This window comes from Balaenoptera physalus (genome assembly GCF_965194825.1).
Source record: "Balaenoptera physalus genome assembly, chromosome: 6".
Lineage (NCBI taxonomy): Eukaryota > Metazoa > Chordata > Mammalia > Artiodactyla > Balaenopteridae > Balaenoptera > Balaenoptera physalus.
The window spans coordinates 68,137,235-68,150,283 of NC_138885.1; the positions used below are offsets into that span (position 1 = coordinate 68,137,235).

General features: G+C 36.5%; 1 protein-coding gene across 4 annotated transcripts in view; it reads right to left on the reverse strand.

The window, feature by feature from the left end:
• The window catches only part of CHN1 (chimerin 1), a 201,601-nt gene that overhangs the window by 141,917 nt on the left and 46,635 nt on the right, over nt 1-13,049 (reverse strand). For 3 of the 4 annotated variants that reach the window (XM_082465445.1, XM_082465446.1, XM_082465448.1), the window contains exons 3-4: nt 6,153-6,191; nt 587-642 (exon numbers count right to left, since the gene is read on the reverse strand). In XM_082465445.1, the coding sequence (XP_082321571.1) occupies nt 587-642; nt 6,153-6,191 (95 nt within the window). The remainder of the gene's footprint in view (nt 1-586; nt 643-6,152; nt 6,192-13,049) is intronic. The other variant, XM_082465447.1, reaches the window with a different exon arrangement.

A 13,049-nucleotide genomic window follows, 5' to 3' on the forward strand; every position in this document is an offset into this window, starting at 1 on the left:
GTGCCTATTTCCTCACAGGTTTACCAGCTAAGGAGTATATTCTATGTTTTTGAACTTTTGCCAATCTGAAAAGTGAAAATTTTCACTGTGTATTTTAATTTGCATTTCTATTATTAATGAAGTTGAACATCTTTTCATATACTGTCATGTCATATATGTCATATCTCTTTCGGTGAACTGTCCATGATTTTGCTTTTGACTTTTGCTTTTTAAAATCATGATTTAAATCTTTTTTTAATGGAAAAATTACTTCAATAATGCTACAATGATGCCTTCAAACTCTGTTTTAAAAAGTAAAGAATAAAACACTAAAAAATGGAAGAATGTATAAATTCACTGAAAAGAATACTAACATCACTTAAAACTATACTGTCTTATTCTATCCTGTGTTCCAAACAGTCCATTAAAAAGTGGTAGTTATTTCAAGTGAGAAGGATGTTAAGAAAAATGCATTCAAGTTACAATTTTATGATGCTAAGTAGCATCAAAAGTTAATCCCACAAATAACCATGTCACTGAGGAAGGTCAAGGTTTGGGAAACAAATGATTGAGAGACATTTCGTTGTAATGGTTTCATTACACCCACCTCATTAGTACAGGTAATTCTCCGAGGATGAGGGGCTTCTTGTTGCAGTTGATATACTGGGAAGTTAGAAAATAAAACATGTCAGTTTCCCTTATGTAGAACATCTGAATATATTAGGAATCAAAACCTGCCTGCTTTTTTATGTTCATAAGAAAACTGTGGTACGGTCCTATTTGTTATTAAATTAAATTTTGCTATGAAGCAAAGAAAGTAAACCAAACTAAATTTAGTGAAAGCCCAGGAGCAAACACAAATAAGAAAATCATAATCCACAGAAGTGTTATAACAAATCAGTATTGGATATTTGGCTCTGTTCTCCATAATCTGGTCATTTATTTTCCCCAATTTTTGTGGATATATTACATAAAGCATGCCTCTGTTATAAACAAATACTAGTTGTATATTTTAAAAGGACATTATTAAGTGTCAAACTTGAAACTAAAATTAGGATTTATAGGCTAGATGTAACACATACACTGTTTTCCTCCCCTATTTATATTGTGAACATCTATCTTCAAAGACAATCTCCCCTAGAAACAAAATTTCTGAGTCAAAGTTACCACTACTTATTCAACTAGGGTAAACGCAGCAAAAGAGAGAATTCAGACACTTAAACAGCTTGCCAGAGGATAATTTTTAGGGTATCTGAAAATGGATTGGTGAAAATTATACCAATACCATGTCCTTCTAAGACTCACTTCAGGCTTCTTGACTTAAAATAAAGAAAAAATGAATAGAACGTGTAGTTATCAGAGAAAGTGTGTTTATGTAGGTCTAAGTTTATCTCTTGGAGAAAATCTGTTTTCTATTTCTACACATATAATCACATATAATTGAATTTAATACTGTATTTAAATACATAGACATTTGGTCAATATAACATCAAACTACCCAGCATCTGGGATTGTCAGACAATGCATGGCTCACATTTCAACTGTCATTATATAGACTCCACCTCTGATCATATTCAATCATATAGAGTATAGGGACATATATAAACATATACAATTAGACTATGTATATGTATACATGTGTGTATACATACACTAAATATACTGAGAACGTACACAGACACACATCACTGTTCTGTATTGCTATGTAAAGGCAACAGAGTATTGCAGTTGCAAATCTGAACTCCTGAACCAGACCACCTGGGGTCTGAACACCGGGGCTTTGCCTCTAACAACGCATACTGAGCCTCGGCTTTCATCATTTGAAAATGGGGATAATGATAGTTCCTACTTCATAGGTTACTGAAAGGATTAAATACTATATGTGAAAGACTTAAAATAGTCCCTGACACATGATAAACACTCAATAAAGATTAGCTATTATTATATGTAGGTGACTGATACTAATACATAAAATTGTTTACAATAATATTTGGGCACTAGGATGCACCTACAGTTCATCACTAAAACATAACAACATGGTAATGCTATAATTTAAAAGGTGCTAAGAAGATACAGTTTTACTGTTTAAGAATCAAAACATAAACAAAACACTTCTCATTTAATAACGTTTGAAATCTACTGAGAGAAATGTATTCCTTTGCCTTATCCTCCTGGTTGCAAAAATCCCTAAGAGACGTAACATATTAAAATAGTTTTAGATACACATATTTTACTGTGAGAGTTAGTTTTTCAAAAATACTACTGTGAATATATTTTTATGGATTAAAGAGATGATATGAAGGGAATAATTTTGAGATGGGGAAGGGAAGAAAGAAAGCACTGAAACTAAATTTGTCTGGCCCTGATAGTGAGAGCACATGTGTACCACCCAGAGATATTTGTAAATCTCCATCCTCCCAAGAGAACCAAATCATGATATGCAAAAAGGTCCATTCTTCAGCTCCATTCCTCCCTGTTGGTAACTATAACTCTAAGATGTGAAAATCCAGTTCACATTTCTGTTTCGACCAGCAATTCTCAAAAGATCAACTGTTTCCCTTTGTGAAGCAAATGCTTTGGAAAGTAGGGTCACCTATAGAAACTGAATTACGAAAACTGAACGGTGGTCAAGAAGGACATTAAAAGTTACTACAGAAAGTAAAATGTTGATTTTGATTCAAAGCACAAATACTGTAGTATCTGGTTACCATCAATAATGCATTTACCTATTCAGCAAGCAAATATTAAAATAAGCCAGTATGAAAAAAAGAGTGAAATATCATCACGTGAGAATTTCACCCTTTGTTTTAATCAGAGTTTCAAAGAGTATAGTTCTATTTCATGGAGAGGAGTAATTTTTAGACAAATGCCTCCTTATTGGCTACCAATGGTTAGCCTATCTTTAAGACTCATTTTTAATAAAAATATATATAAAGGGAGGGCCTTTGGATATTGTATAACTGAATATAATATATGAATTCAGGGAATACCCATCAAAAGGATCATTAAAAAATCATACACTGTAATAAAGAGTAATTAATTCAGGCCCTTCTCAATTTAGAGTTTTTTGGCCATTTAAACCAGAACTCAGCTGAAAATTTAAATTGCACAATCATCAAATGATTCACCAAAAATTAATAGCTAACTTCAAGATGAGAAGACATATAATTAAAGTACTCAACATTTTTCAATCACCTTAGAAGTGTCAATGTTTATGCACTTATTAATGAAATTCTCAGTATCTAGAGACAATACATTGTTAATCAGGTTCAGAGATCACAAGTTGGTATCTTGAGGTCAAAACTGGCTCACATGCATTGTTTGGTTTGCTGTTTTCCAAATTTAAATTTGTTTTTAACATTTAAAAATTAAGAGATTTAACAGCAACAACAAAAGCAAAAGAGAATTCCAGCTTCTCTTGAAAACTTAGAAGATGTGACAACACTGGACTCAGAGAGTGTTAGATACCCACAGTAAAGGGGAGCTAATTATGAGCTACTCCCTACATACAGGGCATCCCCTCTCTGCTTTCTCACAGTCCCCACCTGCCTCACTTGCCTCATTGATTACATCTTTGGCCCCTGGTTTAATTCAAGCAATACACACTGAAAAGCAACAAAATTGTACTTGTCTTAAAAGAGTTCTCAACTTAGAGTCTTGCTAATTCTATTTAATTATTGATTTGAACTTGTAAGGTTTTAGAATTATGTTTTCACAAGCTCAACTAAACCAAAATCAGAAAGCACAAGAGAGGCATGGGTAAAATAAGTTTCTTATAGAATCACAGTGAAAATAAGTTTCTCATAGAATCACACTGTGAAAAGCTGTTCAGACCCCAACAAGCTAAAGACAGAAAAAAAAAATCCTTAACATGCTGCAACTTTTGACATGAAAATGTAACTGTCCCCTTTAGTTTTACAGATGTAGTACAGAAGAGAAGTGAACAATCAGAACATTCTGAATAGCTTTCATTCTGCTTGTATCTCCTTATGTGGACTGACATACCTGATTTTTTAAAAATCTCAATCCATTTAGAGGAGTATTTTAATTACAAAATTTTAAGTCACAATACAGAGAAGATGACGAATGCATTATGGTTTGTCAGTCCCAAAGACGATCAAACAGAATTTGTCAACTATCAACTCTGATCAAGGCATATATAGGAATTAAACAAAATGTCATGGCTCAATTTGAGGGTACTGGGCAGGGCCTACTACCCCAGTAACTTAAAATTTCAGTCACTATTGATGAAATATGGGTATCACAGGCTTGTCAGTTTAAAAATTTTTTCCTATTAAAATGCACAGACTCTGGGACAGATGAACTTCATTAATAAAGATGAATTTTATTAATAAATACCTTACTGGAGATTATTTACAGCTAGCTAGACATAAAACTATAAAACTGACTGAGTGGTAAAGGCAAAACAAACAAACAAAAAGAAAAAAGAATTCAACCTACATCCCAATTTTTTCTAGGATCAGAATTTTGACAAACACATTTAACAATCTAAATGATCATCACAACAATTACTTCAATGTGACAATGTAACTTTTACATGTTTTCTCATTAGTTAAAATTTGCACATATACAAATTCTTAGAAGACAACATCATGATTTCATAAGGAAATTTCACAAGACCAGTTTTAAATATGGACCTTTCTGCTTGGCTTTAGCACAGTTTAATCATAAAATTTCCTTGAACTGGAAGTTTTTGCATTTGATGGTCAGAAAATAAAGTCTATTCTAATAATTTCCTCCCTGTTTCTACTGTTAAAATGATGGGGGGTGGCAGTGTTCTTCAGGCACTTAAGTCACTAAAAGAAATTATAAAACTCAGTATTATCACCAAAAAAAAAGAAATATGCCATTTTTAAGACAAATGGTAGCTACTATAAGACATAGGAAGATACAGAAAATACAAATTGCATATACCACGTTTAGTAATCAATATTCTTCAGGGGGAAAAATCACCACCATGATTCAATAACAGTCTGAGGTTTTATAAATGCTCTTACATTAAAATGTGCAAGGCACAAATCAGAGCAAAGAGAATAAAGATAAACTGAAAACCAGAGCATGCAGAGAAGAATTTTAAACAGGCTTCCCGCCAATGAGATTATGAGACAAAATCTTTGAGAGATAAAGAACATCAGTCATTTTTATACATTCTTTGAACTATATTCCCCAGAATCAAAACAGAAGCAGCAGGGGTGGGAGAAAACGCATCTATGGCAATATTTTTAGGGACTGTTCATATTTTGCTTACTGTAATTAGCCCCCAGTGGCAACCTATTACAATAAACTATCTGTTGCTCTGGGAACATAAAACCAAGTAAGAATCTGAATTGCTGCTCTTTCAGTCAGCAAATTTCAGCAACTTACAAATATCAAAATTCAGAATATCAACATTTACAAAGATGCTAATAATCTGTATTTAAAGTACAGGTTTTTTAGGTTGCTTATTTGACTCTATAGACAACAAACAGAAGTTTACAGTACTGGTTTCTGCAACAGTGCGTTCATGGATTTTTAAAAAACAACTCTGATTATATTAACCCTATTTCCATTTTTAAAAATTCTGAAATAGCTTTTACTTGATGCAATAATATTCTCTAGGCAACAAGGAAGGGGAAATAAAGGACTAAGAACCTAGACTCTTCAGAAAAAATTTGTATTCTAATGCCAAGTTTAAAGAACAATATAGACTCAATGTCTCTCTTTTATATTTCGGAAGGCAATTCCTAAAAAAGAAGACCACTTTTTACTCATTCTTTCTAGCAAGATAGCCTCCTGACTTATCATTATTTATTTATTCCTTTTTTAATATAAAAAACAGGATCTAAGAATATTAGATTCCTTGAATTCTTAGTCAGCTTCTCCTTGCATTAGTTTTACCAGCCACTGTCAACAAGTGGTCTCAAGTTCCATAATATGGAATTCCATGCGAGTTCAGAGGGATGACATGCATTCCTGACATGCAAACCATGACAGACTTTCTAGAAATGCTCCTATTTCCCCAGTTTCTTTTTCTGTGCTATTCACAAATTCTGTGGTGAATTAACTTTTCAATAATGGACACAAAATGGAATGACTCTTCATATCTAATGATCCTAATATTTTTATATTACTTATAAAGCACTATAACCCACCCAATTTATTTGTATACTTACAGTAAGATTTCCAAACAGGAGGTCTATATTCATCTGTATCTGAAAGAATAAACATCAAATTAACATTATTGAATACTTATATTTTAAATGAGATATTTTAATCATTAATTCATTTAATACATATTTGTTGAGGTCTATTTGTCCTAGACATCGTGCTAGGCACTAAAGGGCATTCAAAGGTTTTTTAGTCTTGGTCCTCCTTTCCTTGGAGTACAATTTCACAAAGATGTTCGAAGAAAGTTACTGTATTTATTCAACTGCTTATCACATAAAAACGTCATGCTTGGGGCTTCCCTGGTGGCGCAGTGGTTGAGAATCCGCCTGCCAATGCAGGGGACACGGGTTCGAGCCCTGGTCTGGGAAGATCCCACATGTCGCGGAGCGACTGGGCCCGTGAGCCACAATTACTGAGCCTGCGCGTCTGGAGCCTGTGCTCCGCAACAAGAGAGGCTGCGATAGTGAGAGGCCCGCGCACCGCGATGAAGAGTGGCCCCCACTTGCCACAACTAGAGAAAGCCCTCGCACAGAAGCGAAGACCCAACACAGCCAAAAATAAATAAATAAATTTTTTTAAAAAATGTACTTTAAAAAAAAAATTTAAAAAAAAACCAAAAAAAACGTCATGCTTAATTTTTACTGCTTTTACAGTCACTGAGGTAATATCAATAATGTCTTTGGGCTTAATTCTATGATCATTCCACTGAAAGATCCCTGAAATCATTGGAACTTTTCTATATTTCCCTCCATCACATTTGGGGGAGTCCAGTGAAACTAGTTTTACTAACATCAAGAGAGAAGAACAGCAAGGTATAGACCTTAGTCCTCATACATGCTGGACAATCAAAACCAGGAAATGAGCAACACTTCAATGGAGGACAGTGTATCTAGGGAGCCACAAAGAACATGAGGTGAACACGTGCTCTCCAGGTCCACTTCCCCTCACTGCGCTTGAATGTGAATTAGGAGACAGTGTGAAGAGGCAGTGGAGAGAGATGGAAATACACAAGCACACGAGGGAGACGGGGGAACTGGAGGAAGGAGAGGGGACAGCGTGGTCTGGCTTCTCATCTGTGAAGCACAGCTGAGCAATAATCCTGCCAGCACAAAGCCCTGCCTGCAAGGCCATGGAGCCAAACCAGCAGACACAGCATTTTGGTGTGGGGAGGTGTGGCCAGACACGTCACCTGGCTCTGCTAGTATCCGACAGAAACCCACTGAGGAATCTGATCCTAAAAATCGTGGTCTCCAAGGAGGCAAGAAAATTCCTGGGAAGTTTACTGAGAAGGGTGATTTCTTGTATAGGTAGCTCACATTAAAATGGTCACAGACTCAAAACATTCAGGCCCCAACTCCCAACCTTTAAAATGCCACTTCATTTATGATGTGTTATCATAAACCACACAAATGCTTTGAGTCAGAGGGCTACAGTAAGACTACTGATGATGGGCAAAAGAACATAAAAGGGAAATTCTAAGTCATGTAGAAATTGCTTGGCACCCAGGAGAAGTTTTCATATATGTTTTCTCAAAGAATGAATAAAAGATTACATGAATAAATGAATGAAGTAATGCAGCAAATACAGTTGACTCTCATTATTCACAGTAGTTATATTCTACAACATCACCATAAACACTGAATTAACCAATACTGAACCACTGCACCTGGGGAAACACAAGTTAGGTTCCTGTGAGCCTCTGGTCACAACATTTTCATCAACCAATCAATACCTAACTTTGTTTTCTGTGTATTTTTGTTTAAACACACCTTATTTAGTATATATTGTTGATTCATAAACATTGAACTCACAGCCAACTGCACTATAACTCATGCCTCAATGAAACTTATCTGACACATGTATTTTCTCTGTAAGATAACATCACTGTCTTCTTGCACTTAGAAGCACCAGACAGGATTTTGACACTATGCTTAGGGGCCATTTTAAAAAGTAAAAACACCAATAAAAAGCCACAAAAATGCAAAAAATGTGGCACTTAAGAGGCTATGAAAAGAACACTTGTTAACAGTATAAGAGCTAAAACAAAGGCAGAGTTGCCTTGCTCAATCTCAGCCGGGAATATTCAGGTCATGCGACTCTATTTGCCACTCTATAAATGTTGGCAAATGACTATGAAAGTGTCACAGGTATTTATTTTAAAAGGGTTACAAATAAATACTAGCAAGTAAGCAAATCTGCAAACACAGAATCAAGAATAATGAGGACTGTCTGTATATGAATGAGCAATTATTTAGGAAAACTACCAACTCAGGTAAACTCACCTAGGAATGATATAACATTAGGATGAAATACGACCTCAGCACAGTGACATATAGGTATATACATATTTACTTTGCTAGGGGGTGGGGGTGGGGTGTGTGTATGCTTGGAGGGTTAATTATACTGACATTTGTCTTAATAAGTAAATTGAATTAACTGAATTATATATTTTTAATACGAGGAAAAATTTGCCTCTAAGCATTCAAGTCATTTAATGATTTCATTGATGCCATATGGATGCTGTTATATCGCCATTCAATCCTAGGACAGTTCCCGGTTTAACAGGAGAGTGGACGTTCACTCTCCTGGCACTCACCCGTATTCATGTGTGTGTCTCAGCCTCCTTGCCAGCGTCCAAACGGCATAAGCTGCAGTGACCAGGCACCTCCTGACCCACCACGCGGAAGATGGCGCACGCGGCCAGGAAGAGGAAGGGCACTCAACAAGGCTGAGACCCAGTGTAGTAAAGAATTTAACCTTGTGCCCCAGAAGAGGTCTGACTTTTGCCTTCAGCTCCTAGGAGGTAATTTTATTTGTCTGGGAGCCTTGGGCTAGCCAGAGAGTACCAATGTGACTTAGGGTGGGGTTTTGGGTCACACAGTGTCAGTCAAGCTGGAGACTGAGATCAACCATGTGGGCCATCAATCATAAAGCCCTCATTAAAAACTCTGAACTCAGGGTTGGGAGAGCTTCCGTGGTTGGAAATACTCCATGTGTATCATCACGCATCAATGCTGGAAGAGTATGCATCCTGACTCCACAGAGGATAAGAGAAGCTCTGCATTTTGTACTTCTCCTGGACCCTGTCTTATGTGCTTTTCCCTTTGGCTTATTTTAATCTGTATCCTTTCCCTGTAATAAATCATGACTCTCAGTATAACAGTGTTTAGTGAGTTCTGTGAGTCCTTCTAGAGAATCATCGAACCCAAGCGTGATTTGAGGGAACCCTTTCCAACTTGCAATTGGTGTCAAAAGTGAAAGAAGTGTTTAGGACTGTGCCCTCTCACTTTGCAGTTGGCCCTAACTCCTTGCAAACTCTGTGCAAAGCCTGTACCTATGAGCAGGAGGCCCTGGAGATTGCTTTCACTTTGGAGATGGTAAGAGAGTTAAGAGGCTAATAATCAAAGTTCTTTCTCTGGGGGATTGTTTATCTAGTCCTAGATAGGGCTTTCTTAGGGGAACATCAACCTTTACTTGCTGTGTGACTTTAGGAAATTTACTACCTCTCTTTTCTTTATCTATAAAATAGAGTAACAATATCATCTAAAATGGGAATAGTAACAACACAGGTTTGTTGTGAGGATTATATTAGGTATCATACATTAAGCACCTTGCACTCAGGAGACCTTTAGTAAATGAGTACCCTCTCCTGCCTTCACCAAAAGCGAATTTAAAAACACAATGAGGGACTTCCCTGGTGGCGCAGTGGTTAAAAATCTGCCTGCCAACGCAGGGGACACGGGTTCGAGCCCTAGTCTGGGAAGATCCCACATGCTGCGGAACAACTAAGCCTGTGCGCCACAACTACTGAGCCCGCGTGTCACAACTACTGAAGCCCACGCGCCTAGAGCCCGTGCTCCACAACAAGAGAAGCCACCACAATGAGAAGCCTGTGCACCGCAATGAAGAGTAGCCCCCGCTCGCCACAACTACAGAAAGCCCACGCGCAGCAACAAAGACCCAACACAGCCATAAATAAATAAATAAATAAATAAATAAATAAATAAATAAATGGCATTATTTGAGATGCTACAGATCACAATTCTGTGGCCAAATAAAATGAGTATCTGGCAAATAACCAAGAAATATTGGGATTTAAGTTTGTGTTTCCTTTAATATTAAAACAATTCTAATTATTAGTGACATTTAACAACACAGTTTGGGTTTTAAAAGTATTTTCCTAGCAATCTATTTTTTTCTGGTGGAAGTGTAAACTGGTGCAACCTCTCTACAGAGCAACTGGCAATACATACCATAAGCCTTAAAAGTGTGTAACAGGCATCTGTTAAGGCAGAGATTAAATGAGATGCTCTTTGAAAGGGAATGTTTAAAAATTATGACAGTCTCTCTCATGTTTAGGGGTGGAGACCCTAGGTCACCTTGGTATGGGCCATTTTGTTGAACAAGTTAGGCAAAGGGTAGGCACCACCGTCCTCAGGACTCAGGGAAAAGGGGCTCACTGGGAGGGGGAAGCTGCATGCTTAGAAAAACATACCTTACACTCTTGATGTGCAAAATTAATTGCTAGAGTTGCTGAGACCAATTTTCCAGTACCCTAAATCCTTCTGGAAGGGAAGAAACATTACCCCAATCTTTGATTCCTCGGATTCAAATTTAAGGAGTTCTGTCAGAGAAAAAACTTATAGCCTAAACCAAGTTCCACTGGCAAGAACAGGCAGAAACACTCCTGAAAGAAAATGACTTTGAAGATGGATTAATTGAAACTAGTGATCCAGGGTCACAAAGAGGGCTTATGGGTTTATTAGGAAGGACAGATTCTGGCCCAGCATGAGGCAGAGGCCAGAAGTATCTCTGACCTCAGCCCCCCTGGCACATGGAATCATTGAGTATAAGAGTGTGAACTAATGAACTGCAATCTTAACCTCCAATTGGGGTCACTACTTTGACCTGGGCCAGGTCTGACCAAAACGGGTATCCTAGTAGCACTCAGATAAGCAACTATCGACAAAGGGCTGGTCTTCAACACAGACAGAAAGTGATAAAGAGAAGAAGGATAAACAGTGTACAATTATACTTACTGCACTTTTCTTCTGGGTAGTTGTAAGAGAATGGGACCACTCTGGCACTGAGTAAGCCTCCTGAAGTTCAAACTTGGAGGAGGAGACTGCCTAAAGAGGAAGGTACTAAATTTCCTGCCCACTGGGGCAGTGATTAAGAGGAGAAAGTATGGGAGCATATTTGGCTCCTGCATTTATGTAACAGGTCTTCAGTTCCTTCTGCATACTTTTGACCCAGCAGCTCTATTTCTAGGAATTTATTGTAAAATAATTAAGGATATTAGAAAAATATTAATATAGAAGAATACCACTGAAGTATTTCTTTTTAAACTAAAAAACTGGATTCAACCTAAATGCCTAACAATTAGAAACTGATAGAATCAATGATGACAGATTCTAGTTTGAAGACACCTTGACTACATCAAGATTTCACCTTTTAATCTGTTAGAAAGTCTGACAGATATTTTAAATATTTTTAATCTTTTAAAACAGTGTCTCTCAAACTTTTTGGTTTCAAAAACATGGATTCTAAAGAGCTTTTAATATCTACTGATATTAACCATATTAGAAGTTAAAACAGAAATTTTAATAGTATATATTTGTTAATTTATTAAAAATAATAAACCAATTATATCTTAACATTTTTATGAAAAAATAACTTTAGTTTTCAAGACAAAACATTTGTTTTAAATTTTGCACATCTCTTTAATGTCCGGTATAAGTGAAGACAGCTGGATTCTCCTATCTGCTTCTGCATTCAATCTGTTGTGATATCACATGCCATGTACAGTCTGGAAGATCCAACTAGCCATTTGTGAGAGAATGAGAGTGAAAAAGGGAAATAATGTCTCATTACTATTACTTAAAATAGTTTTGACTTTGTGGAAACTCTGAAAAAACTTGGAGACTTCCAGGAGTCCCTAGAACATGCTGTGAGAACAACTGTTTCAAACCATGATTTCCTTGGCACATTTAGGGTATGGGGTAAGGTGGGATAAGATACATTTCATCTAATAGAAGAAACACAAAAGTTAACTAAGACAGGAAAAGAGAGGAAATCATGAATTCCTTTAGCAGAACGAAGTCCTTTCAGCTCGTTCAAAGGAAGTTAGCAAGAGCCTTCAGCTAGAGGTCTCAAGGACTCCCACCACTTCTTTTTGATTCTGTCAGAAAATCCACCCAAGCCAAGCATATCAACATGACAGACTTCCATCTCTAGAGCATGACTGACAATGACAGCCTGACAACATATAACTCAGTGACAGCTAATTTTAAAACCAACTTAAAAAATTCAGGGACAGCTGCTTAAAATAATCTTAGCGTGGTAGAGATGAGTGCTTAAATTAAGTACATACCCACAAAATCCATTTTCTCCATTGCCTTTACGTGTCAGTAATACTTTTCATTCACTACACAAAAGAATTTTATATAAATATCAAAATTATGCTGCTATACAGAAATGTTAAAACAATCAGAAAGTTCCATTCATTCAATAAATATGTATTAAACACATTCTATGGGTACGAATGTCAGTTACAAGGTGGGTCCAGATGTAGTTTATGCCTTTAAGGGCGGTAAGAAAAATAAGACGGATATGATTACTTACTAACAAGGTAATATAATAAGAGTAATACATAAGAGTATAAGAGTAATATGTAATACTCTTCTACATAATGAGAGTTTCATAAACCATCATCTTGTCAAAATGCTTGACAAGAATAGGTCCCCAATAAGTATTTGCTAAGCTGACGAAAGAATGGAAGGGAAGAAGGAATCACTTTTGGCCAGAGTGTCAAGAAAGACAAACCAGAGGTGATATCATCTGACAGTGGCTCTGAAGGATGGATGATTTTTAAAGTACAGGGGCCAAGGGAAGAAGACTGG